The 27,032-nt window shown below is 58.0% G+C and overlaps 1 protein-coding gene across 2 annotated transcripts; it reads left to right on the plus strand.

The window, feature by feature from the left end:
• The first annotated feature begins 1,505 nt into the window (after window positions 1–1,505).
• Window positions 1,506–27,032, plus strand: TBC1D22B (TBC1 domain family member 22B). Of its 2 annotated transcripts, none has more exons than XM_080367250.1 (13): window positions 1,506–1,835; window positions 6,709–6,765; window positions 7,709–8,022; window positions 8,894–9,073; window positions 9,573–9,643; window positions 10,132–10,260; window positions 10,778–10,843; window positions 11,780–11,894; window positions 18,734–18,840; window positions 19,376–19,451; window positions 19,763–19,890; window positions 20,078–20,229; window positions 20,702–20,839. In XM_080367250.1, exons 1-12 carry the CDS (start codon window positions 1,780–1,782, stop codon window positions 20,186–20,188), a joined length of 1,410 nt encoding a protein of 469 aa, XP_080223376.1. In that variant the 5' UTR covers window positions 1,506–1,779; the 3' UTR covers window positions 20,189–20,229; window positions 20,702–20,839. The 2 variants fall into 2 exon arrangements, with proteins under 2 accessions (XP_080223376.1, XP_080223375.1); XM_080367249.1 differs by having other exon boundaries at window positions 1,525–1,835; window positions 20,134–20,229; window positions 20,702–27,032.

The following is a 27,032-nucleotide window of genomic DNA, read 5'->3' on the forward strand; positions in this document are numbered from 1 at the left end:
CAGGATGGGAAAAGGAACTGATTCTTCTCTCTCGGCTTTCGTTCTCGTTCAGAATTGAAAGCTGTCAGAGATTCTGGGCTCACTGCCAGAGGTACTAGGCTCGCTACCACGGTCCTGGGCTCGCTCTGCCCCCCAAAATATCTCCCTGTACTTGGAGAGCAGCTGCTGGAGAGGGAAGGAGCAGTAACAGGTTGTGTCAAGACAAAGCACCCAGGTGCCAGGCCAGGCCCTGCCGTGAGGCACCAGTGTCGGGCCTGTGCCGCCCTCTGCCGTCAGCCCTGTCCTCCCAAACCAGCCTGGTTTGACAGAAACGTGCCTGCTTTTTAATTTTTCTTCCTTTTTTTTGGAGTGCTCCCAACCCTCCCGCCTCCAGAAAGGCTCTCCAAGCCTCTCCTCAAGCGCTTGGCAGAAGCCATGATCCCGCCAAGCCGGGACCTGACCCTGAGGGGATGGCGAGAGCCGCATGTCCACCCTGGCCGGGAGGCTGAGCTGGGGGTGATAATTATCCCTTTTCCGATGACCCCAATGCCTGAGACACCCCGAGGGACACTTGGCTCCCTCCTGCCATTGCCCTGCCCTTTGCAAACAGGGGAAACTGAGGCGCCGAACTGACTCGTGGGGCACGGCCCTGCCGGCGGCCTGACTCTGAGAGGCGGCTGCTAATTCACCGAGGCCATCGCACGTTCCCCCAGGAGCAGGAGGTCACCATGTCCCCACAGCGCGGGGACGCTGGTGACAGCAGGCCCTGTCCCTCTGTGCCCATTCCCGCCGCCATCGAGGCCCTGTCACTGCTGGCCACCCCTGCGATGGCGTTTCTTCTCAGGGCGTGAGAGGAATGGCAGTGCTCTGAGGGCTGGCAGGGTCCCACGTCACCAGGGAAGTTTTGTGTTTTTTTGATATTTGTGAAGTTTTTCCTCAGTTTATTCCCGTGGTGACCACCTGCGCCTCACGGTATGCCCCATAACGGCAGCTTCTCCCTCACCCCGGGTGTCGTTATGAGGGGACACCTGGCACCAGGGCTCGGCTGGGAGCTGGAAATGGTCCCAAATGGCTTTACATTCTTGAGGGGACCATGACAGCCATGGGTGCCAGCAGAGCCACCCCGGGGTGCCACGGGGACCCCGCTGGGCCCCGTCACCAGCCAGTGTGTCCCTCCCGCCCCGCGCACGACTCCGTCCACCAGCTCCCCCCCCCGCGGCCCTGTGGGTGATTTAACCCCCTTCCCCCCCCCCGCCCTCTCCCGATGGTTTCACCCAGGTACTTGCTGGGCGTGTCTCCCCCCCGCAGCGTGAATGGTCTCTCCCCTTCCCCAGGGCGGTGTTTAACTCCACCCGCCCTCCCCAATTCAGGGCTCCCCCGGCCCATCCCCCGGCCCACGCAGGCACCGCCGCCTTCGCGCCCCACTCCACGCCCCACGGTGCTAGTGGTTTGCTCCGCCCGGGGCGCGACGGTTAATCCCCTCCTCCCCCCTCAGATGGTCTCTCCCGCCTCACACAGCCCCGCCTCGGGCCCCGCAAACCCCGCCTCCTCATACGTCACTCCCTCCTCCCGCTCACGATTGGCCGAACCGCAACGCCTTGCCCGAAGCGGCCAATGGCGGCGTTCTCCCTGCCCGGAGCCAAGATGGCGCCGCCGGGGGTTGCGGGCGGGCGGCGGTGAGGCGGCCTGCGGGGGGGCCGCCGCCTTCCTCCGCGTTCCGCCGCTGCGCCGCGGGGCCGGCCGGCCGGTGGGCTCGCTCGCTCGCTGGCTGGCCGGCCGGGCCCACCCCTCCCTTCCGCCATGGCGGCCGAGAGCGGCAGGCAGTTCTGGAAGCGGAGTGCCAAGCTGCCGGGCAGGTGAGCGCGGGCCTGGCCCGGCCGGTACCGGCCCCCCACCGTCCCGCTCCCCGGGGAGGGGGTGCAAGGGCCGCAGCCCCCCCTCCTCAGCTGGGGGCCTTTGGCAGGGGAGCTGGAGCAGCTCCTCTGCCTTGGGAAGGGGTTGTCAGGGGCACACCCCCCCCAACGGGGCTAGGGGGCGCGGGGTTCCCCCCCGCAGAGGTTGGGGGGTGCTAGGGGTGTGCAGGAGAGCTGGCTGGGGCTCCTGGGGTTCCCCCCTGCAAGGGTCGGGGGGTGCCAGTCGTGTCTGTCTCGGCTGTGGGGCAGGAGAGCTGGCTGGGGTTCCCGCTGCAAGGGTAGGGGGGTGCCAGGGGTATCTACCCTGGCTGGGGGTCCTGGGGTTCTCCCCTGCAAGGGTGGGGGGGGTACTGGGGGTATCTACCCTGGCTGTGGGTCCTGGGGTTCCCCCTGCAAGGGTGGGGGGGGTACTGGGGGTATCTACCCTGGCTGGGGGTCCTGGGGTTCCCCCTGCAAGGGTGGGGGGGGTACTGGGGGTATCTACCCTGGCTGGGGGTCCTGGGGGTCCCCCTGCAAGGGTGGGGGGGTGCCAGGGGTATCTACCCTGGCTGTGGGGCAGGAGAGCTGGTGGGGGGTCCTGGGATTCCCCCCTGCAATAGGGCAGATGCCAGAGGCAGGGGAATCTTGCAGGAGGAAAGCCCCCTGTGTAAGGGACAGGGGTAGTGTCAGGGTTGCCCCCTCACCTATAGGGCAGGGCAAGGCTGTGTGGGGGCTGCGGGGACCCCCTGTGTGCATCCTCTGCCCCGTGGGAAGCAGGGTGGAGGGGATCAGGACCTTGCAGACTCCCCTGGGAGCCAGGGTTGTACCGTCCTCCTTTCCAGAGATCCTGAAGAAACCTCATCCCTTCCCGAAGCCCTTAGAGGTGTCACCTTGGGTGGCAGCAGCTCTGTCCCAAATAGGTGCCCCTGCCAGCGCACGTGCCCCCCCGTTATCCTTTTCTGTGCTGGGTGTCACCCCTGTTCCACATCTACTCGGATCAAGGGTCTGTGGGGGCTCTCTGTGTGCACCTCCCCTGCTTTGGTTCCTCTGGCTGGCATCTCCTGGTTCCTGCTGAGGCACTCACACTCACCCAGGGATGGAAGAAGCAAGTGAAATGTCTGAATCAAGCGGGGTTTAGGAAGAAGAGGCTGGTGGTGATGAAGGAGGTGCTCTCTACTTCTCCCATGGGGAGAGGGCACCCGCCTCTCTGCGACGAAGTGCTGTTCCCGTTTGGTGTGCCTCACGTTTGTCTCATTTGCCTTATCTGAACCCTGCCCTTCCCCTCCTGGTGCGTGGACGAAGTCTGAAATGCTTAGTTGGCTTTAAATCCTGCTAGGCCAGTTAAATCTCTTTCTAATGTGCTTTCACTCGGTTCTTTGTTGCCGCGCTGGCTCCCTCAGGTTGGTGGGACAATCCAGGTCTGTGGCGAGCAAAGGGAAAGCAGTCAGCACTATGGGTTCCTCGCCTTCTGCTCATGGGGGAAGAAAGTGCTCTGCTCGCCCTGGGTCATTTTGTCTCCTGCCTGTTCCCATCCCTTACCCGGTGGTCACAGCCGTGCTTCCAGCTGGTGGGCTTAAGACAGCATCTCTCTCCTCTGCAGCGGGTGACTTGGAGCTTTGGCTTGGAAAACTCAAACCAGGTGAACCGGTCTGGGAGGCAGCCAGTCTTGCCTAGACAATACACTCCAACGTCAAGTTTTTGGCAAAGTTCTCCCCTGCTCCTAGCTGGCTGCTTGGCAAATATCCTGCTGTCCAGGAGCCTTGTTACCACCTTTAAATACCCTGCGTGCCGGTCCTTTCCAGGGACGGTTACTGACAGGTCTTTGGCAGCACAGCCACGAAAGGTGGAGGTGGGACGTGCTGCATCCGTGGTCGCTAGATCCCTTCCTTCTTTTTTTGCCTGACCTTTGAGAGATCTTCCCGTACAGATTCTTGGCTCCCTCCTTTCTTTGCCCTGACAAGCTGGCAGAGGGAGGCTTTGTAAAGATTTGGAGACTCTTAGCTTCCTTTTCTGTGATGCTTTGTGCATTTGGTCGCTTAGTTGTATTAGCTTTTAGTTGGTGCTTTTGCCCTGTAGATTTAAGGTGGCACAACGAGTAAATGTTTCGTGTTTCCAGTACTGTTCTGTGGTTTTTGCACTGGGAATTCTCAACCCAGTAATTTTCTGGGGATGCGTTGGCCGCTTGGTCTAGTATGTTATCCTGTGCGATGGGTTGTTTATTTCCTGCTCTTCAGGGAGGTGGGCAGCCAGGCTCCAGGGGAGGGTATTTAAATGCTGTTTTAAAAGGAAAGAAACAGAATCTGCTAGGAGTAAATACGTTCTGTGTCCGAAGTGGCACTGAGGTTTCACGGATGTGCTTTCTGCTGCAGTGTCAATAACACACCCCCTGCAATGATCTCCTCAGGAGCAGCGTAACGCAGATACTGCAGCCGTTGTCCCAGGCGCTGAACATAGGAGTAAAAAGAAATGCCTGTCCCAAAGAGCTTAAACTGGGACAGGACAGGCAACTCATCCAGTCAGTTTGGGAGCACAGCATCAGCTTAGTTCTCGGCTCCTGACACGGTGGTGTGTTTGCTGAGAGGCAGTGCCTGCCCTGAGCTTTCTGTCCCAGTAAAAGTCAGGCAAAGACAGCTTCAGACGGGGAGTTAAGCTTGGAGACAGCAGATTCATCTAGCTAAGCCGCATCAGTGCGTGTGAGTAAGTGCAGTTACTGAACATCACTTGGTGGTATCGCTCCCCTGCCTCGGTTTTCTCAGTGGGATGTGCTAATGCAGCTTCGTGGGGAGCCGTAGGATCTGCTGGGAGTCAGCTGCAGGGATGTGAGCTGGAGGAGCGGGATCACACATCGAGGTTACCACAGACACTACAGCACAAACGTGTCATCTGCAGTTGTGCATATGCTCGTGGATCTTAGAAGTCACCTGTTGCGCTCCTCCTGCCCAGCCTGTTGCACCCTCTGCATGGGTAGATAGGGCAGAGAGTCGGTGAAGATGGGACAGACCTGGGGAGAAGAACCTGCTTCACGCAGCAAACCTTCAAGCTCGCCGATGCAGGATGGTGGTATTCAGCCCTGCCTCTGTAGCCCTGCTGGAAAGGAGACTGTCATCTGCATCTGTTTGTGTGGGAGCACAGGCTGATGGGCTGTGCAGTTAGATCAGCTCGGGATGCTTTCTTTGGAGCGAGGAGCCTGGGTTCAAATTCTTTAAAAAATGCTGCTTGGGTGGTGGGACCTTCTGCCCTTGTATCAGCCGTTAGCCAGTGAAGACCTCGGCCGATTGCTTCAGAGCCCCAGGAAAGGGTTTCCTCACCCGGAGCTGGCTGCCACATCCCCTCCTCTGTGTCTAACACACATCGTCCCTTTGGCTGGTAAAGTTCAGGCCTTTGCATGTGGGTCCCTGTGCAGAGAGGAGCAGCGCTGCGACTGCCGTCACGAGACGGTGCGAGCCCGGTGCTGGCTATCGGAGAGGCTCTGCCGGCTCCTGTGAGGAGCTGCCATGAGTCATTGGGAAGCAGTGATGATCTGGAGGGGTTGTTTTTCTTACTCCTGATAATCTGCTTGCTATGCCCACCCACGGGGGTGCCTCTGCTTAATAGCTGTCCTGACTCCTAGATGCTAATTAGTCAGCAAACTCTTTCCTAGGCTTGATCGCTGGTGGGTAAACACAGTGAGCCTTTTCAGCGCTTCCAGCCACGAGGGACGGCGGCTGCTGCGGCGAGCCCACCCCTCGCCAGGCTTCACCACCAGGATCTCTCTGTGCTGTAGTTGTTTCCAGCCTCTGCCCTGGATCTCTGCGTCTCTCCCCTGCCAGCTGGGCCTGTTGCTGCCACCTCCCCAGCATCAACTGGTTCCCAGCGCACTTCCCAGCTGCATCAGGCTGCCATTCCCCTCCTACACGGCTGGGCTCTGCTCGTTTTACTGCTGGGCACCATCTGCAGCTCCTGGAAACCAAGCCAGCTCTGTTGACCCAAGGGGAGCCTGTTCCTTGTGTGCCAGCTCTGAATGGGCCCTTGTCTCCACCGTGGGATGCGGGACTGTGCCGTGTACCAGGGGATGGGGAGGACTTGCTTTCTGGCGATGGTTTTTCAGGGTGGGGTGCCTGTGAATGGTTACCCAAGCGGAGATGATAACTCAGGATCCCTGTCTCGCATCCAGAGCCTGTAAAACTAGTGATGAGCACTCACCTAGTAGCTCCTCTCTGAGGTAATGCTTCCCGTGTAGTGCCTGCAGCCCTTGGGCTCCCTGTCCCACTCCTGAAACATGGTGACACATGTCAGGCCACATAGGCAGTAGTTAATTAAGCTGGGATTTGGACTTGAGTCAAACTGTGTACCCTACCAGACGGCTGCTTCGCCGTGGCATTTGCCACGAGCCTGAGAGCCAGCGTGGGGTTCAAACCCTCAAGTGTGCTGCAGAGGAGCCCCAGTGTCACAGGCTGGAGTCCCCCCGTGTCCCGCAGGGCTCAGAAGGGTGAATTCCCAAACCTGGAAATCCCCTTGGTGGAGAAGAGAATGAACATCAGCGTATGAGGCGGGGGGGACTGAGACATGTGGTCGCTTGGAGTAAATCGGTGGTACGGAAAAGAGCGGATCAGGCTGGAGAGAGCCTAAGAGTTTAAACAAGGCTTCTTTTTGCTTTGCAAAGCGCAAATCTTCAACTGAATGTGGCACTTTGGCTCTAAGGCTTTGAAGACAGAAGGTTATTGAAGTTGCGTTTGGTTTGGATTTAGCTCCTGACAGCAGGCAAGAAGCGTGACCCCAGTCTAGGCTGAGGGGATTATCCGTGGGTGCTCTGTGGCCTTTTGCATCATCGTCTTTCTTTTCTTTCCCCTTCCTGCAGCATTCAACCTGTCTACGGAGCACAACATCCTCCGCTGGATCCCCGGCTCACCAAAAAGTAAGTGTTTATCTCCTGGAGACGCAGGCCACGAGGCTTTGCAGGTTTTTGGCTCAGTCCTGCACTGGGTGGAGATCTCCAGCATCCCTCCCCACTGTGATATTCCAGCAGAGGAGGACAGCAGTGGGGTGCAGCACTGGCTGGAGCTCTGCGAAAGCTGGCAGGGAAAGCGTATCTGCTGGTGCCCTTTGTGGCCCGAAATCCAGATCGGCCCAGCCACATCAAAGGAGACGGGCACGTTTTTTAGCAGTGACGCCTGAGCCTTCTGCTGCCCTTCAGGGACAGAGGGATTTAAGGAAGGGTCGGTGACCTGCCTGGCAGCTGCGAGGGTGGAGAACCGCAGCACCCTTCCCGGCAGGAAAAAGCAGAGCTGCTCTGAACTGCCTCCTTGTCCCTGTCTCGTGCTGTGTGGCCGTGAAGGCTTTCCCCCTTTTCTGTGACGCTTCAGGTGGTGGACTTTGACTCCTGTAGCTTAAGGGAAAGTGCAAAGGCTCCTCCTGTGCCTGAAAAAAAGAACCAGGCTGATCGGTCTGAGAGCGATCGCTGCTGTACCAGGGGTGCCCACGAGCCCGGAGCAGCTGTGTCTACCCTCTGACATGCCTCTCCCCAGGTTGCAGGACTGTTTGGGTGTCGATTTACCTGTTTTCTGTAGGGTAAGGGGAGGTGGAGCTGGAGAAATGGTACATCTCTCCCCCTTTGCCCTTCTGAACCGGGAAGCCTGGCGCCTCTCCAGCTGTCTGTGGCCTCCGTGCCCGGCCATCTCACCAGCTCAGGCTCTGCCTCCTGGCAGCCCAGAGAGGCGTAACATATTCCTTGGGTTTGGGAGGAGGAACAGGGAAATTGGAAAAAGGGACTGGCTGATTGGAGTGAGGACATAGACGGGTCCGTTTTCTTTCCTTCCCTAACAGCATAACTCTGCCACTGTTTTTTCTCTGGCTTCCAGCTTCATCAAGGACCGCTCCAAGGCCAACGCGCTGCCTATGAAAAGCAAGAAGGCCTCCAGCTTTCATGAGTTTGCGCGCAATACCAGTGATGCCTGGGACATCGGTGATGATGAAGATGAGGACTTCTCTTCCTCCTCTTCTTCTCTGCAAACTCTGAACTCTAAAGTGGCCAAGGCCACGGCAGCCCAGGTTCTGGAGAACCACAGCAAGCTGCGGGCAAAACCTGAGCGGACCCAGTCTGCTCTCAGCGACATGCCCACCAACTGCAAGGTCATCAAGTCCAGCAGCGAGGCCCAGCTCTCCAGGACGTCTGGTAAGAGCTGTCTTCAGGAGCAGCCTCTTGCTCCGCTGCTCTCCTTGTTGACCGCTGAACTCAGCCGCTTGCTGCTACTCACATGTTATGGGCGAGCAGCTATGGCACAGCCCGTAAGCTCAACAGAGGCTTTCACCTCCTTGTAGTATGCTGTACTCCAAGGAGCCATTTTTGGAGGGTTGGCCTTAATGCTTCACTGTCCTCTGCTGCTCAGTACACTGCATACAGGCACGTCTGTCCCAGAGGATCCCGTGTTCTGGGTGCTAACAGATTTTGGACATCTGTTAAGCTCTTGCTCAGGGTTGCTCACTGTCTGCGTCCTTGGTGGCCCAGTGTGCTGCTCTTAGTGAAGGTCTGGACAAGGTCCTGTTGACCCCAGGTGGGTGCAGCTTGGGCAGGGAATTGGGCAGCGTCATTCCCTGCTCGCTGTGCCTTGTCGCAGGCTGTGGAAGTAACCCAGCTGGTCCCTGCTGCCAGCGGGTGGCATTGGCAGCTCAGCGCCTCCTCGCTGCGCTCGCAGTTGGCTTGGTCACTATTTAGATCAGTGGCGAGCAGAGCAGGTCTGAAGGTCAGTTCTGGGATTCCCACAGCTCTTTCTGCCTCATCTCCTGTGTCCTTCTGCCCATGGCCTCCCATGTGAAGAGGGGAGTCTGGATGCAGGAGGAAGGAGGGAGAAATGATGGAAGAGCCGCAGCAGATGCCTGTGAAGCAGCTGATCCGTCAGAGTGGGCCAGTGATGCTCTGTTTGCTGGGGAGGAGAGGGGTGAAATCTGCGGTGGCAGGTCTCTTGACAGCAGCCAGAGGAGAGCGGGGTAGGGTTGGAGAGGTGCGGTGGTCTTCCCCACCTAACTGCAGCATCTGCTCCTTGCAGAGGAGGCCTGTGTGCGGACCCCCCTCCAGAAGCAGCAGTCCCTTCCCCTTCGACCTGTCATTCCGCTTGTCGCCCGAATCTCTGACCAAAATGCTTCGGGTGCTCCCCCCATGACAGTGAGGGAGAAAACCCGCCTGGAGAAGTTTCGGCAGCTCCTTTCCAGCCACAACACAGACCTGGGTGAGTGTGACAAAACGGGGGTGCCTGCGGGTGGGAAGGGGAAGGCAGAGGGGCCTGCTGCCTGCTTCAGATTGTAAACGGGTCTGCTCCAGGGTGGAAAAAATTACTACCTGCAGCGGCACCAAGTGAGACGGTTGCACAAACCGCTCTGTCGGCAGACGGTAACGTCCTCCACCGGCTCCCTGTTTGTTCCCAGCCTTTCTGCATCTCGCAGATGATGGTTGTCATCACTGGGGGCTGCTGGGCTCTGGATGAGAACTGAGGTTGCAGCACGCTGGAGCCCCTGCCGCCACCAGTTCTGTGCCCAGGCTGAGCTGAAATCATCTCCACTCCCCTTGCCGCAGCCCCGCTGCCCCAGTTATCGCTAATGTGGAGCTTTCCTGGAGGCTCAGTGTCTCCAGAGCCTGCAGGAGCAGACTGGGCTTTCCTCTCCTTCTAGGTGTAGTGGTGCCTGGACGTGCCTAGGATCTAATCCATTGCCACCACTGTCCGTTTGCAGATGAGCTGAGGAAATGCAGCTGGCCTGGCGTGCCCAGGGAGGTCCGGCCTGTGACGTGGCGTCTCCTCTCAGTGAGTACTCGGAGCTGTGATGCAGGAATCGGGGGGGGGAACGTGCCGAGCCAGGGACGTGCAGCTCTTAGACCTTCATGTTAGCCCGTAACCACGTTTGCTCTCGTTGTACCTGTGCCTAGCCTATGGGTGAGCTGTAGCGGTGGGTTTTTTGTTTTTTGGTTTTTTTTTTTTTTGGGGGGGGGGGGTTGGTTTTTTTTTTTTGATCAGGAAATGTAATTGGAACATCTTTGAGCACAAAGCCCATCCTGGTGCTGGGAACGTGTGGTTCACTCTGTTTTGGGAAACTGGGTCCCCTGAAGTTGGGTCGCTCCAAGATTAGTAAAGGCATCAGGGGCTGGGAAAGCCAAATCCCGGGAAAGCTCTTTCCCCAGCTCCTGTGTCTCTGTGCCTGATGCTTCTGGGTGCACAGCCGACCGGCAGGATTTCAGAGGATGGTTTGTGGTGAGGGAAGAGGGTCTGCCTTGATGTGGGTTTTCCTGCTACAGGGTTATCTCCCCGCAAACATGGAGCGGCGAAAGCTGACTTTGCAACGCAAGCGGGAGGAGTACTTTGGTTTCATCCAGCAGTATTACGATTCCCGGAATGAGGAGCACCATCAAGACACCTACCGACAGGTACAAGCCCTCTGCTTGTCGCCTGGATTTCTCCCTCGGTTACATCCCTTTCCTCCCTCGGTTACATCCCTTTCCTCCCTCGGTTACATCCCTTTCCTCCCTCGGTTACATCCCTTTCCTCCCTCGGTTACATCCCTTTCCTCCCTCTTGCTGCTACTTGTCCCTGCAGCTGGGGTCATGCTGGGGCTTCCTCTAGCTGTAACTAGTAGGAGTCTCCTCCTTGGGGGCAGGGTACCACGTTTCTGTCCATCTTCTTATGGGTATTAGTTGAAGTCTTCTCTAAATTAATGTCATAACTAGATTTCAGACCCCAAATCTTCCCCAGCTCTGGCCACCTGCCCGCACCTGAGCAGAGGAGACTGGAGATGAAACTGTAGATGATTTTCTGGGTGCAGCTGTCATCTGTAGCCCTTGCTTGAGGAGACACTGAGGGGTGGATTCCTCTCTGGTGGCCTGTGATGAGTTATTGTGGCCCCGGAAAGCACGGCTGGTGTATATAACCCACCTTCTCTTCTAGATCCACATTGACATTCCAAGGACCAACCCGCTCATCCCCCTCTTCCAGCAGCCCCTCGTCCAGGAGGTAAGGGGGAGCGAAGCTCCTGCCCCACATTTGCCGTGGGGTGTGTGTGGGGGGTTAGATCTCGCTGCCTAGATATCCCTGGCTTTGCGGGGAAACTTCCCTGGCTGGCAGCTCCAGATGCAAATACCTGCTGAAACTGTCTGGTCTTGCCCCACGTTTCTGAAAGATATCAGATTTGGAGCTCAGGGGTTAGGAGATCAGCTCTTTCGTGGCGAGATGTAGCCAATGGTTGATAAAAGACCTGAAGTTTTTTGTTTGTGTGGTTTTTTTTTTTTTTTTTTTTGTTTGGTTTTTTTTGAGACAAATTCAAGGCATCTGAACCAGAACAGAAGATCAGTTCTGTGTTGCTACGAAATCTCTTTTGTGCAAAGCAGTATGTGAGAAACCCAGGCAGGGATGATGGGTTTGAGAGGTGGCCAGGAGGCGTGGGCATCTGTCCTCTTTGGAAATAAGCTCAGCGTGTGTATGTGATATGTCAGAGCGTTGTGTCCTGGCACTGGGACAGTCTGGAAATAACACATCGATTGCAGGGGGGAGGCTGCTCTGTGGGGAGCTATCCCAATCTGTGATGTGAGTACCCTGCTGATAACAGCCTTGGCTTCCCAGGTGATCAGCCGGGCGTGCTGCTTTGCTGATGGGCAGCCCTGGCCTGGGGGTGGAAGGGGTCTCAAACCACCCGCATCTTGAAAAGTTGGGTCTGCGTTTCTTTGAGGAGGAGCCTGGGCTGCCTCGTTCTGTGAAATCTGGCCTGTGTGTGGGATCTGTGGATCGTACGGAGTCTCTCCGAGGACCTGTACGCTTCATATCTTACTCGTGTCGTTGCAGAAAAGCCTGTCGGCGCGTGATCTCTGCTCCCTGAGCTTCGCAGTTACACTTTTCTGCCTTTCCTTTGTGCACGGCTAACGCAGGTACCTGCTTTCCCTCGTTCTTCCCTAGATCTTTGAAAGAATCCTGTTTATCTGGGCCATTCGACACCCGGCCAGCGGCTACGTCCAGGGAATCAATGACCTGGTCACTCCGTTCTTCGTTGTGTTCCTCTCGGAGTACGTTGGTAAGTGACGTTTGCCGCTCGAAGCACGGTGCTGCCTCTTGACCACGGTGTTTGAAATGGCGTGAAGTGCTGGCAGCAGCAAAGCTTGCCTTGCTGGAGGGGCGATGTGTTCCTCCTTCAGCGCCGGTGCCAGGCTCGAGGTGCGTCTTGACCTCTTCTTGTGTCTTTGCTGCCCGGTTGAATTGACTTCAGTTTCCTCGTCTTGCTGAGCTCTGCAGAAGCTGAAGCGCGAAGGGTGGATTTCCATTGGAATGCGTTTCGCATCCTTACGGCTCGGAGGAAAGCGGGGTCTTTTGGGTGCTGAGGGAGTTCAGGCAAAGCCCTGATACGCAGCTGGGGAGGGGAGGCTCGCTCTCTCAAAGCTTGAGCTTGGAGCTAGTCCTTGCTCTAGGAAGAATGAATGAAGTACAAAGAGACCCTGCTGAGAATGTAAAATAAAACTATTGAAATAAAAATTCCTGTCCCGTGCTGCTAGTACAGGCGTGTTTCTCAAGCTGAGAGTTTGAGAAGGCAAATTGACTTCTCCCTGCTGCTTTTGCCTTTCTTGTCAGGCAGTTGCTTTTAGCTGGAGCTCAAGGCATTTCCACCCGTAGCAGATTTATTCTTTCTCCAGCTCTAGCTGTGGTTTGGGGTTGACGTTAACGCTGGGATGCCGTAATCCCTATGCCTAAAGGCTCTTAATTTTCACTGTAAACAGAAGGACAAAGGAATTTATAAGACGCTACTAGCTACAGAAATCCTGTTGAACAAATATTTTTTAAGGTCTGATCCAAAGCTTATTGATGTCACTGGAAGCCTTCCACTATCCAGCTAAGGCTTCCTCTTCCGAGGACGCTACAGAGAAATAAGCCATCTCGCTTTCTACTGTAGCCGCCCGTGTGGTCAGGATTGATCCCTGGGAAGTGCTGTTGCTCCTCACAGCCTGAAGGAGAAGGCACAAGATGTGGCTCTGCTGCCAGCTGGAGCAAATTCCCTTTCCCGGAAGGTCAAGAGCCTGTTGAGTCGGGTCTGAGTAGGTTCCCTTTGAGTGGTTTCTCCTGTGCCTTATCTCCTGAGTAGCACTGGTGGCACTTCGTCTTGGTGCAGGCTGGTTGCTCAGGATGAATTCACTGGGTTGGAAGCAATGCTGTGCACAGGGAGTTACCTGTGCCAGAAGGGAGCTGGCGTGAAGCATCAGAGCTGCCTGTGGGTACCTGGTGTGACTTCTTGCAGTCCTGTACCGTCTTGGTGTTGGGGCTCAACGCTCTCCGCATGTGGCTGCAGAGGCTGTGCTGCGTTGTGCCTGTCCACCTGCTGCTGGTCGTGCTTCTCGCCACCTTCCAGGGCTGTTTTCACCCCACACTGATGTTTCCTCTCCGAATGCCGCCTCCCTGTTTCCAGCTAGCTCTGAAACTTGTGTGGGATGAAAAAAAACCCTCCGTGTGAGACACGTTGAGTTGAATTTGGCCAAGCGACATCGTGCGTCCCCTTCCGTCCCCAGAGCCTGGGATTCAAAGCCAGCCTTTAGGTCACGGGCTGGCTTGGTGGCCACCTGCTCCCTGGTCTGTAGCCCTCAGAAGTTCAGGATAAGATCGCTGATTGCCTGGAATGTAGGTGGGAAAGGACTAGCTGCGCTCGGTGTGACGTGACCCCTGGTGCAACAGGACTGCGGTCGCTGGTTTGAGCGTTGCCTGTTCTCTACAGCTGCCTTTGCTGACAGGGCCCTGGAGAATGGTGCTGGGCAGGGCAGGTCTGGAGGTTCTCCGTGTTGGATCACCAATTCCCAGGACCCCTGGATTAGCCAAATCTGTGCTGCTCCCCAGCCCGTGCAGCAGGAGAGCTAAAAGAAGCCTTGCACAGTGCGGTGACCCTTGCGCAGCACGTGCCAAGGGGCAACTTGCCGTTCGGTGGGAATTCTCTTGCTCCGAGGAAATCCTGCTGCTGTTTCCCCAGCTGTATCCCCTTGGGGAGGGGGATGATCTGTATGGCTCGGGCAGCCCCTGCCCACGGAGCCGCTGGGGGCCGGCATACCTGTGTGTCAGCTGAGGGTATTTCCACGTTCCAAGGTGTGCGTACAACCGGCCTGGAAAAGTTTCCCTTGCCTTTCCTTGAAAGCCAGCTCTGGGAAGTTGGCACCAGCACTGGCTCCATCCTCAAACCTCTTGCGCTTGCTGCCCCTGCTCTCCTTTCAGAGCGGGTGGTTTGTTGACGACAGGATGCTAGAAGGACCTGCTGTGCTGCCAGCTGGCTCCTCCGCTCGCCGCCTTCCCGGGGACGGTTGTGTCGGAGCTTTCGGGGGGCTGTCTCCCGCAGCGGCTGACTCGGCAGGACCCTGCAGCTCTCCAGGGACTGCGGTGTGATTCAGAGCTCACGGGGGGGGGGGGGCGGGGGGGTTCGCAGGCTGTTGGCTTTGGTTAGGTGTTCAGCGCAAGGCCAGGCTGACGCCCTGGTCTCCTACTGCTCAGCCTAGTGGCTTCTTATAAAGCAGTCACGCCGCCGGTAACGGGGTGATCCCCAGCTCCCAGTTCACTGTAGGCCTCTAACCCATCATCCCATGCTTTGGGCAGGCATTGCATTTGCAGACGAAAAATCAATTTTTTCCTGCAAATCCAGTTAAAATCTCTCCTTGGTGCTCTTCAGCTGATTAATGTGTCTGGCTGATAGCATCTCCGCTATACGTCAGCTACTAGACCAAGGTCTAAAACATCCCTCAGAGGGCTTGTCTGGCTTCCACCAAGGGCTAGAACGTGTCCATGGGGACACCTTTGGGCAGGGGGATGGTTTGTAGCTTATCGAGCACGTTCTGTAGCTTTTCGGGCACGTTCGAGGAACAATTTGGCAGCTTCCTTTTGTTGGAGTTGACATGAGCAACAAACCAACAGTCAGCATTAACCCAGCAAACTCCCAAGCCCTTGTGCACGGAGGGAGTAAACACGGCTTGCTTGGGGGAATAGTCAGAGCCGTTCGGCTGGCCGTGCTGCTCTGTCTTTGACTTGATGCCTTTCCGTCCTCACCACAGAAGCTGTGGGGAGGAGGGGTGTACGCCCCTCTGGGTCCCGAAGGAGGTAATGGGACCAGTGAGTGAAAAACATTTGCAGGAAGCGGTTTCTTCTGCCTGCCCTGGGATGCTTTGGCAACTGGATGACCCCTGCCTCTCCCTAGCCTGACTGAAAGGGTCCTGCTGCTGATGTTTCCCTCTTTCTGGGCAATGCCTTGAGTCCAGCGTCTGTGCCCCTTTGACCAACTTCAGAAAATACCAGCTAGGCTGAAGCAGCAGGGAGAAGCAGCTCTTCCCCAGAGCTCCCAGTCCCCGCTTCTGAGCCTCCCCTGCCTCCTCCTCCGGCGCCAGCTGGACAAGTTGCTTTTTCTGTGCACCCAGTCTGGATGCAAAATTCGTGCTCCTTCCAGGTGCTGGGCAGACTGCTGTGAGCCCTTGGCAGACGGGGTAGCAAAAACTGCTGCGTTTCCCCCTTTCCCCCAGCGCGGCAAGCTGGCTCACCTTCTGTGATGCTCTACCTGCCTCCTGCGCGAAGACGGCCGCCTTCAGCTACTTGGCAGCGAGCACGGGCGCTTTGGGCCCCTGCCACTGCCAGATCCGTAGTAGCTGGAGCGATTCCTCCTCCCGTCTGCTCGGTGGCTTCTGCCCCAGATCGCTGAGCAGCGCTTGTTTTCAGCTGGTGCTGCCATGAGGAAGAGCTCGAGGGAGGTGCTGAGGCTGCAGGGGCAGCTGAGCCTGCTGTCGCTGCCCTCGGGGTAGGATGGGCGCAGGCTGCCAGCGCTGCTGGGGCGGTGAGGACGGAGAGGGGCGGTCTGGCGTGCGAGGAACCGGGGCAGGGATGGCACCTTGGCACCTGCCGGGGAAACCATCTGCCCCTTTTTCCAGAGAGGACCCAGCAAGCAGAGGGATGCCCAGCTGTTGGTCCTGCCAAAACTGCCTCCCAGCTCGGGGTCCGCAGCCTGTCCTGCTGCAGAGTCACTCCCAGCTTTCAGGGCTTGCGTCTGCATTTAAAATGGCAGTGACAGACCTCAGAAAGGAGCTCGGCATCCCCAGGTAGTGTCCGCGCCGGCCCCTGCACCCTCTCCTAGCGCTCTGTGCCCATCTCGGTGTGTGACACCACCTCCATCCCCCATTCAAAGCCTTGTATGAGGGGTTGTCCCGGCTTGGGGACCTGTTTGGCATTTCACTGAGTCTGCGGAGGGGAGCAGTGCCATGGGAAGTACTGATCTTGCTCACTCCTAGCTGGCTTTGTTAGAATATATGTATATATAAATACTAATCGTGGTTAAATTAAGACTCTGTTTCCATCTGAGCAGACGTGGAGCTTGGGTGAAGGGACGGGGAGCCTCGTAGTCACGCCGCGGCCAGCCCAGCCCAGGCTGCCACATCAGCCTTGTTCTGAACTCCGGTTTTGCCCTGGACGTGTCGCTCGCTGCACGCGGGGCAGACTCGCCCCTGACTCCGCAGAGCTGCGAGCCGAGACCGGGCTGCGCTGTTCTCCGCGTGCCTCGTCCTGCGCTGAGCCCCGGCTGCCAGAATACGGGGAGCCCTCGGAGCTCCCCTGCGGGACGCCGGGGTGGGGGAGGCTGGAGCCCTGGCTCCTCGGCTCTGCTCCAGCCCGTGCCCTGCCTGGCATTTGAGGCAGGGGTTCAAGTGGGACTGCGATGTCCCTCTCCTCTGTCCGCCCTGAGCCCTGTCGAAATGTCACTCGCAGGAACTTTGCTCTCCCCGAGCCCCAGCTGCCCTTGGGCACCCTGTGACGCCGCCAGCAGTGTCCCGACTGCTGTCACCGTGCCGCTGGCTGCCTTTCAGTCCCCGTCAGAGCCATATGTTGAGTATCTCCCTCCTTTCCATGTGGCCTCTTTAATGATGCTGCCGAGCAGATGTTTATGCTGAGCCACGCACTCCAGAGACCCGGGTGGGTTTTTTCCAAAGCTTCTTGCAACGTGTGCGTCGGCTCATGCTGGGGATCTCCTGCCACTCTTCTGCTTTGACACTGGCGTGCTGGCAGTTGCTCCTCTTGTCCCCATGCCAGTGCAAGCAGCGGGGTGTTCCCCGTCACCTGGGCAGGTCACCACGTCCCCTTCTCCATCACTGCCCTCATGCCTGGAGCTCCGTGGGGGAGGCCTTCTGCACGTGGCCCCGTCCTGTTCCTTTGCCTGCCTGTCCTCCTGTCTCTGGGGGGGGAGGAATTATCTGGGGAAAATGGGTATTAAACAGATTTTCCTGCCTGTCTCGTTACCCGGAACGTTTGCGAGTGGCTGCAGTGAAGCCAGCAGAAGTGTGCTAGTTTGGGATGATGACCTGCAGCTGGAAAACAGCTTTGCTGCCCTTTCTGCAGTACAAGCTTGCCAACTTAACGCAGGGTTAAACCCTTGCTTGTCCCTAAAGCTCCTGGTGGCAGTTTGCCGTGGGTCTGAGCTCTGCCCTGGAGGAGGAGCAGAGGTGAGAGCAGCGTCAGCCACTGGCTCTGACCTTCCCATCCTGCAGCCCATCTGCTGGTGCCAGCGTTCACAACGCTGCCAGCCTGCGACAGCTGCCCTGCGGCGTGTCTGAGCCAGGAGGGTGGCCCGGCTCCATCCCCAAGCCCCCTCTTCCTCTCTTGCTCTTTTCCAAAGAAGATCAAAGACACTTGTTAGGATTTCCAAGCCTCTGGGTTTGGAAAGGGGCCAGTTCAGCCCTGGCATCTGTTGATCTGATCTAGTGGCACGACCGCAGCGGGACGGGTGCTCTCCTCCTGAGGAGGAAAGGGAGGGAGCTGGCAGGTCAGGAGGACCAGATCTGTGTCTCCTGCCTGTCCTCCCAACCTTCCACTGCCTTCCCGTGCCTGTTGCCCTCTGCAGCCTCCGGGTTAAGGTGAGCCTGGCCCAGAGCCGGTGATCTCTGCTCCAACCTCAGCTAGCATCGCTGCTGTCCCACCCTTGAGGCACTTGATCTCTCCCTTGCCCTTCCTGGGGGTGGTTCGTAAGCCCATGTAAAAGCAAGGGCAGCCTTTTGCACTCCGTGAGTACCCTTTGGGGACGGAGCTGCCACTAACCCTTGTCCTGGCAGGCCCTCAGGTCACTGGGTTTGAAAAACAAGCTTGCACAAATCTCAGCAACGGGGCTGCTTCTGCCGGCTGGAGCTCTCCGGTCGGCTGGGCTCGAGGAGGAGGAGGACGAGCAGCTCTCTGAAGCTGAGCACTCTCCCTGCTCTCAGGCTCTGCGCTGGATTTAACTTGGAGCCTTTTTGCTTTCCAGGAAGATGTTCACGTGCTTTTGCGTCCTTGCAACTGTGCCCGAGAGTCCTGCTCTCCTGTAGAGGTTTCTGAGGCTTTGGCAGTTCTTCTTTGTGGGTTCTCAGAGCTGGCAGCCACTTTTTGGGCCCCTCTGTTGGGCTGCAGTCCTGGGATGATGCTGAATCTGACTGGGAGGGGGAACCGAGCTCCCTTGTGCTGCCCCAGGCCAAGGGCAGCGTTTCCTTCCCTGGTTTCTGGCTGCAGCCAGGGATTCGCTTCTCCCCGTGGTGCTGCCAGCAGGCAGAGACCTGCCGTCACCCACGGTGGGATGCGCTCCAGCTAGAGGGGTCCCACGTGCTGGGAGCTTGGTGCACGCACAGCCCTCGTCCCAGAGGGACCACAGCAGCGGCAGCGCTGTGGGATCCCTCCCACCGGGAGCTGGGCTGGGTTCTGGTCACCGGCGCTGAGATTTTGGGGGTCCTTTAACCCCCTGGGTTAGTTATCCTGCGGCAGTAGGTCGGTGCGTGGGTGCTGTGTGCCAGGCAGGTCGCGCAGGAAGCCTTGTAGTTATTCTTGCCCTGCCTTGGCTTGATGAAGCCCCTCAGTGTCCCCCATCCTCCTCATGCTCTTCTCTGTGTTCTGCAGAGGAGGACGTGGAGAACTTTGACGTGACGAACCTGTCACAGGATGTGTTACGGAGTATCGAAGCCGATAGCTTCTGGTGCATGAGCAAGCTGCTAGACGGGATACAGGTGAGCCTCTGGGGCCAGGGAGGTTTTTCTCCCCTCGCTGGGGTAGCAGTGCAGCATCTCTCTGTGTCTATTATATCTATAAAGCGCCTATCACCATATTGATAAACATTCTTTGGAACCCCTCTTGGCGGCAGAGGTAAGAACAGGAGGCAGTCGGTTAGTACCTCAGCACTCCTGTTTCCAGCCGATTTAAAAAAAAAAAAAAAAAAAAAGCCACAAGACTTTGCTGCCAGCTTGCCTGCCTGGTGTTTAATACCGCCGCTCCACCAGGGTCGATGTCCCAGCATCAGGGAGATTTTGCTGGTTTACTGAGCTAAATCTGGGGGTAAAATCCTGGAGGAATAAGATGCTGCGGCTGACGGGTGGGTGCTGCCCTGACTAGGGATTTCACGGCAGGCAGATGATCCTGGTGCTCAAGAGCCATGTCTCCTTGGCTTATGGTGATCTTGGCTCCCTGTGGAGCTGGGGATCTGATTTTGGTCATTTCTAGCTGTTGTGAGAGCTGCTGCTTCTGACTCCTGGCCTCTCCCTGCAGGATAACTACACCTTTGCACAGCCAGGGATCCAGAAGAAAGTCAAAGCCCTGGAGGAGCTGGTCAGCCGGATCGATGGTAGGTGACAGGGGGATCTGAGGAGGTTGGAGTCACAGCAGCAGCAGGAGGCCACCTTTGCTAGCAGTATGCTCAGGGCAGGGGTAGACACTTGGCTACAAGACGTAAGGAAGCAGGGCAGGGTAGGGTCAGCAGAGACCTCCTGGGGATGGGCCTTGGCTGGCCAGGTAGCCCGGGGTGGCAGGTGGAGGTGTTTGGGAGAGCAAGGTCTCAGCCTGAGCGTGCATGAACGCGTGTGTTGAGGGCAGTGCCGTGCGCGGGAGCTGGGGCACCGTGGTCCCCAGGTGTGTAAGTGAAATGTGCTGTTTCAGAGCAGGTACATAATCACTTTAGGAAGTACGAGGTGGAATACCTGCAGTTTGCCTTTCGCTGGATGAACAATCTGCTGATGAGGGAGCTGCCTCTTCGCTGCACCATCCGCCTCTGGGACACCTACCAGGTACTCAGGCTCCCACTGCCTTCCCTGCCTGGCTGGTCGCGGGGGGGGCCGGTTCCCTGCATTTGGGGGACGGGGGTCTTCCGGCAGCGCTGCGCAGCTGGGGGGATGGGGGAAGCAGAGCACTGTGGCCCTGGGACATTCGCAGCCGGTTGGGTGATGGGTGGCCCAGCAGGACATCTGTGTCCAGGGGAGACGTGCTCCAGCTGAGCTGCAGGAGCTGACCCGGCGTTTTGCTGTCCGCAGTCGGAGCCGGAAGGATTCTCCCATTTCCACCTGTACGTCTGCGCCGCCTTCTTGATCAAGTGGCGGAAGGAGATCCTAGATGAGGAAGACTTCCAGGTAAGACCCTGCAGTTGGGGGTAATTCCCTGGGGGGTAGAGGGGAGGGAATTGCTCTGGCTGGGAGCTCAGCATGGACACGTCTCAAGGCTGGCTCCGACATCATCCAGCCCCGGGGGCTTTGTCTAAAATGAACTGCTGAGCCTCAGCGCTCAGGACAGAGCGCTGCTGGAGGCCCGGACATCACATCCCACCTCTTCCCCGGGCTCTGCCCACGGTAAATCCCTTCGTGTTTGCCTTCTGCTGTCTGGCTGTACCGCTGGGGTGGCAGCAGCCTTTGTCTCAAGGGGTTTGGAGGCATCCGAGGCGCTTCACTGATGCAGCTCCAGACGCGAGCACATCTTAGCGCTGCCTCGGAGCCTTTCAGACCTGCGAGCGCGGGGGGCAGGAGTTAGTGCCGCTGCCTCCGAGCCTGCTCCGGAGCTGGGCTCTGCCTTCAGCCTCCCCAGCCATCGCGCCTTCCCCTCTTTCAGGGCCTCCTGATGTTGTTACAAAACCTGCCCACGATACACTGGGGTAACGAAGAAATCGGGCTCCTGCTGGCCGAAGCCTACAGACTCAAATACATGTTTGCGGATGCCCCCAATCATTACCGCCGATAGGTGCCGGGACTCGACTCCCTCCTCTCCCCCGTGCCCACCCCCTCGTCCTGGCCCGATCTGATCACTGTGGCATTTTTGTCGTCCCAAGTCCTCAGACACTCCGGCCGGGAGCTGCTCCTCGCTGTACAAAGCTCACATCGACTCTTGTCTTAACTTTTAACGTGTGCCTGTCTGCCACTCCATGCGCCTGGATGTGCCACTCCACTGACCGTCAGTATTTCACGCTGTGCCGGTGGCTCGAGCCAGGGAGAGAGGCTCGAAGGGGCTGGGGGAGGACGTGGGGGGGGTGGGGGGGGGCAGCTTTACAGATGAACTGAGCCGAGGATGAAGCCCTCCTGTCCTCTCCACCCCCAGCCCTGGGCTTGTCCGGCTGGGACCACCTTGGCTTCGCTGCCTCGTGTTAACCTGCCACCGCGTGCACTGCGCCGGCTGCTCCCGTCGACACCGCTCGCTCCAGCTCCCAGAGGAAAATGCCTTATCAGAGACCCGCCTGGCCGGAGACGCCTCCCCCCGAGGGCAGCAGGGCAAGAAGTTTCTCTCAGGGGCCGGCTTCGCTCCAGGGGTCCGGAGACCCCAAGCACTTTGTGGGGTCGCGAGGGAGCCCCTCATGCCTGCCCTCTCTCCTCTTCCCCACCCTCCTCGCCTCCCTCTCCCCCAGGGCGGGGGGGGGGGGACACACAACCACTCCTTTGAGGGGACTTTTGGTGACTGATGTGCCGCCGGTACAGCCCCCTCCAGCACGAGGGGAGGCGCGGGGGGCCGGTAGGGGAGCAGCATCTCCTGAAACCCCCTTGCGAAGCCCCCGTTCCTCCGAGGCGTTCTGTGTATATTGTGTTCTTGTGTATATGGGTCAAAGATGTACAATATACGTCTTCTGTTTGTAGCAGATAATGATTTTATATTTATAACGTGCACCCCTTGTTCTCCCCATCCTCTCCTCGCCTGGGAAGGATGCCTGGGTACGGCCTCTGGGGCTTTGGACCCCTCCAGAGGTGGGGGGGGGCACTTTGAGCCGCAGGTAATTTCTGCCCTAACGTGTTTTTTTGCTGTGTTGGGTCTGCCGGGAAGAGGTGGGATAGAAACGTGTATCCCAAGGCTTCCCCTGCAAGGGGGATTTGGGCATTTAGAGGAGAGGGGAGCTCCCAGCGGGAATCAGGGTATCCGGGCTCGGCGGCTCCGAGCGGGGCGAGGGCAGAGCCCCACCAGTGCTGCTGGTGGGACCCTCCAGGGAGGATCGATCCGGGACCCAGCGCTGGCTGCCCCCGGCGCTCCCTGGGGGGGGCTGGCAGGGGCTGGGCTGCCCTCACCGCCGGCTGCTGGGACACCAAACCGGCGGGGAAGGTTTTATTCCCGTGGGGAGGGAACAGACACACCGGCCGCGTGTGCCGAGGGCTGGGTGCAGGGGACCGATCCGGGCCAGCCCGGGTTTCTCCCGTGGGACCACCTGGGCTGTCTCGGTGGGGCGCGGAGGCGCCCGGTCCCTCCGCTCTCCACTGCTGTTCCCGGTGGGAAAAGGCAGCGGGCCACGAGCCGGGACCAAGCATGTGGAAGGCAGAGCCTTGTTGCCAATAAAACTCCGAACAGTGTCTCAAGAAATGGCTTTCCTAACCCGGCGTTGTTTTTCTCAGGCATTTGGACTTTTTCCTTTATTTTTGTGCGTGCCTTTTGTTGTTTTCTCCGAGAGACAGACCTGGTTGCTCGTGATTAATTTAAAAAAAAAAAACAAAAAACAAAAAAGGAAACCCAACAAAACCCAAAGCCAACAACCGAACCGTGTGGTCTGGCAAGGGTTTGCGGTGGGGGTGGGGGCGGCGAGTCCTTGTTTGGCCTCCTGAGGGGCTTCAGGCAAGCCCCCCACCCCCGCGTGTGCCTCAGTTTCCCCACCTGAAACACGAGGGGGGTGGGGGGTGGGTGTTCTCCTCTTGGTGTCTTGCCGGGGGGACTCGGTGGTGTCTGAGTTTGCTGTTGCCCAGAGGAACAAACCTCCCTCTGCTGCTGCGGACAAACCTTTAACCCCCCCCCCCAGTCGCTTTCCATCCCCTATTAATTACTTTACAAAGTTCAACCGAGTGGAACAAATGTAATTACTTCTGGGTGAGTCTAATTACCTGTGTTTGCTGCCCAGGCTTTGTCGCCGTTGATTGCGCAGGGCTGGCTCTCCAGCTCCGGCCACTGGGTCCCACTGGGGCCACACAAGCCCTGTCCCCACGCAGGGTTTGGGGACACCTCGGCCGTGTCCCCAGCACGCAGCTGGCCCCGCACGCCCTGCTTCGGGGGGGGTGGGGTGGGGGGGTGGATCGGGGAGCATTTAGTCTGGGGCGGGGGGAGTCCATCACCGTTGTTTCGGGGCTCAACGCTGGCAAGAGCTGCTCCGGGTGTTGGACTGTCTTCCCTGCCCGGGCCGGATCCTGCTGCAGGCTCAGCACCTTTTTCAGAATGTGTCCCCTGTTGTCCTTTGGAAACGGAGGCTGTCACACCCTGGGGTGACCGTACCCCCGATCCTGCGAGGTGCTGAGCACCCCTGTCCCAGGGCAACCCAGGATGAGACCCCAACCCACCTGAGCGGGATTCCTCCTCCCAGCCTGGAAGCATCGGCGCGGCCCTGGGTCCCTGCGGCTGGTGGCACTGGAGGGTGGCATCAGCAGCGGCACAGCACCACCCCCAGCCCCGGGGACCAGGCACCCACCAGCAGCCGGGGTTTCATCCTGTCTAGGATGGAGCAAAAGAGGCAGGAGCCCACAACAGGGACTTTATTAACTGCAGGGCTCATTAGTTCTCCTTTAATTATCACCGTTAACGCAGCACCATGGGCTCAGCACCGCAGCTGCGTGTGATCCAGCGATGGAAATAAAACTGCCACGGTCCTGGGCTGCAGATGAGCAGAACCAGCATCGCTGGGCCGGGCGGGGAGGGAGCGGGTCCCCCGGGCCACCCGCTGCTGCAGTGACAAGGTCCAGGTCGGTGCCCGTGTCCTGGTTTGTCCCTACCAGCGGGGACCTTCCCAGCTCACCCGTGTCCCAGCCCCTCTCCTGTCACCCGGATTCCAGCCCAGTCTCGTGAAATAAAACACTTCGAAGTGTCAATGGGAGCAAATTCTCCGGTCCCGGGGGTGGTGGCAGCGACTTTTCTCCACAGGGAAGCCGGGATGTTCCAGGGCTGTGGGCACCACCAACCCCAGAGTCAATTTTTGGTGTTTTTTCCTCTCCCAAATGAATTTTTTTATGGAATCCCCAGGGGAAATGACATTACGTACCTTGCTGTCTGTGGCGATAAAAGGTGACGCTATCCGCCAGCGTGTTTCTGCTGGGTGCCACCAGGGTTTTAGTGGGTTTTAGTGGAGCATGGAGCCTGAGGGGATGGAGGGAGTTGGGGAGAGGGATGGGATGGGGATGGAGGGAGCTGGGGAGAGGGATGGGATGGGGATGGAGGGAGCTGGGGAGAGGGTGGGGATGGAGCAAGCTGGGGAGAGGGTGGGGATGGGGATAGAGGGAGCTGGGGAGAGGAATGGGCATCAGGATGGGGATGGAGGGAGCTGGGAACAGGGATGGGGATGAGGCCAGTGATGGGGACGCTGGGGACAGAGAGGGGCTGCAGACTGAGCTAGGGACAAGGCAGGACCCTCACCCGGGGCAGCGTGGGACCCCCGGCTCCAGGGGCTGCAACGCACAGCGCAGCGAGCCAGGGCTGTTCTGGGAGGCTGCAGCAGGAGAGGATCAATCCTCAGCACGGTGGCACCGTTCGGTTTTGTCACCGGCCATCACCGTCTGCCCCTCAGGAGCTGCCCCCGCGCCGCTCCTTCCCTCCCCTCGCTTCTCCTCACACAGAAAAAGCCGGAGGCCAAACCCGCGCACAGCACCCGCTGCAACCCACCCTGTCCTCACCAAAGGGGACTTGGACCCCCACCCCCCGGGGTCTGGCTGCGTCACACACGGAGCAGAAAGCTGCCCCCCTTTTCTCCTGGAGCACGTTCGCATTGCATAGGTACACTCTGTCTATATAGAAAATGCTAATTACACTTACAATGATAATGAGGGTGCAGAGAGCTGTCCCCTGGACGTACCTGTGGCTGTGGGGGTGTAAGTCAGTAATTACAATCGGAAAAACACATCCTCTGTGGCTGAGGAAGCAGCACTTGCCCTAAGGAGACCCCTCCCACAAATAAATGCACGTGTGAGCACCCACCTGTGGGTGCCCAGGGCTGGCCGTGGCCCCTGCACCCCCTGCAGCGGCTGGAGGGGCACCGAGCATCCTGCGCTTGCATTTCGGTCTCCTCTTGATGCTTTCTGAAGGGCATGTCCACCAGCAAGACCCTCCTCTGGGTCTGGGACACGACTGGTTCTTGGCCATTACCTGCCATCGCCGCGCCCAGCACCTTGGCAAACACCCCAAATTCAGTAAATTAGGAATGGCTGCAGAAATCCCACAAAATTCCCTTTCCCTTGATCAAAATCTGCTGGTCTTCAGCATCGCCTCAACGCCGGATAAAGAGCCGTGTCCTTACCCAGCAGAGTGCCACGCCAGGGGATCTTGCCTTCACTGATCCTGTTCCTTCTATTTTGTGACTGAAAAGAAACAAAAAGAGAAACGAAGCAGCTCTTGCCAACCCCAAGCAACACGCACCACATAATAAAAGGGAAATTAAACTTCTCTGCCAGGAAGTTTTGCTTGCAATCCTGCAAATCAGCTACTGGTGTCCGGCAACGATGCCATCGGCGGTGGAAATGCTGTTGCACCAGCTCCAGTGGGATGGTGGATCTCAGCAGCTCCTGAGGATGCTGCTGCCGGGGCCGGATCCAGGCAGGACAAACCCAGCTTTGCAAACACGGCAGACTTGCCTTGCCTTCAACTTAAAGGCAGAAGCATCCGAAAGGAAAAATCTATTAAAGGCAGAAGCATCCGAAAGGAAAAACCTGTTAGGAGGAAAACAGGAATTTAATTACTCAGTATTCCGGTATCAGTTGGAGATGAGGGTCAGGGACTACGACAGCGCAGCGGCTGCTGGAGATGGGAGATTATTGGAAAACGGGGCTTTTCGTGGCTCTGCCTGACAATTGCCTGAGCACAGGAGGCAGAGGAGGTGCCGACAAGGCAGAGGAGCATGAGCCAGGATGAGGCCTCAAGGCAGGTGACTGCATCAGTCTCCTGCCAAATTTGTGGTGCTGGGGCTGACAACGGGATGCGGGGAAGGGAAGGGAAAAGCATCCCCTGGCTGCCGCCGGGTTTTGCATCACGGCAGTGGATCTGCACCTCTGGCCCCAGAAGGGCTTCGTGCTCGTGGTGGATGGGAGCGATACCTGCGCCCTCGGGGAGCAGCAGCCTCCAAAACACGGGGTCTGCACAGAGGGGCTGGGGTCCTGACGGTGCACCGCTGCCTGCCGCAACGTGAGCCTGTGCAGGGAGGGAAAACACACCTCAGGGAAGAGAGAGAAGGCAAGAGCCCTGCTAAGAGGGGAAACCCTCCCCAGCCAGGAGCCAGGGACCAGCCCCGCGGCCGCTGCCATCGCCCAGCTCCCACCTCCGTCCAGCTGGCAAGTCCCACTGCCCGTGGCCCGTCACTGCAGGAGCATCACCAGGAGATGGGATTCAACCCCCAAATTCCCAATTCCCACGCCCCGGGGGCTCCTAGCCACCCCCCCGGGCAGAGGGCTGCCATGCAGGGGGCCGGGTGGGACCCCCTCCTGCAGCACCCGGCCCCGCTGCCCACCGCACGGGGAACACTCACCTCCAGGAGATGTTCAAGGCAGCACAAGAAATCCCTCTGCGTGCCCCTTCCTCCCCATCGTTGCCCTTTGCAACAATCTGGGATGACTGGGATGAATAGAAACCATCACGGTAAGTGATGTCCTGAACCCCGGGACAATGCTAGCAAGGAAAGACTCTTTTGGCTTGTTTTTGGGGTTTTTTTTTATACATTAGAACATTTATTTCTCAGAGAGAAAATATAGTCTCAGACAGTCAGGTTATAGTAGGTAAAATTAGCATTTTTTTTTCTTTACAAGCATAGATTTTCTTATTACCTCTCTTATACCATCTGATATAAACAATTCTAGAAAGCAAATAAACTCACTTTCTACAATAAATAGAGCGATCTGTGCTTTACAGCAGACTGACAGTAACGTTTAGGTCCCGTAGCAACAGCAGGATATTAGCCAATTCAAATTCTAAAATGTCATTTAAAAAACAAACAAAACAAAAACCAAAA

Source organism: Falco punctatus (assembly GCF_963210335.1).
Source record: "Falco punctatus genome assembly, chromosome: 17".
NCBI classification, from domain to species: domain Eukaryota; kingdom Metazoa; phylum Chordata; class Aves; order Falconiformes; family Falconidae; genus Falco; species Falco punctatus.

Coding starts and splice junctions, on each gene's coding strand:
- TBC1D22B (XM_080367249.1), top strand. CDS start 1,780: ATGGCGGCCGAGAGCGGCAGGCAGTTCTGGAAGCGGAGTGCCAAGCTG. Junction 1,836..6,708: donor AGTGCCAAGCTGCCGGGCAG/GTGAGCGCGGGC, acceptor CCCTTCCTGCAG/CATTCAACCTGTCTACGGAG. Junction 11,895..18,733: donor GTTCCTCTCGGAGTACGTTG/GTAAGTGACGTT, acceptor TGTGTTCTGCAG/AGGAGGACGTGGAGAACTTT.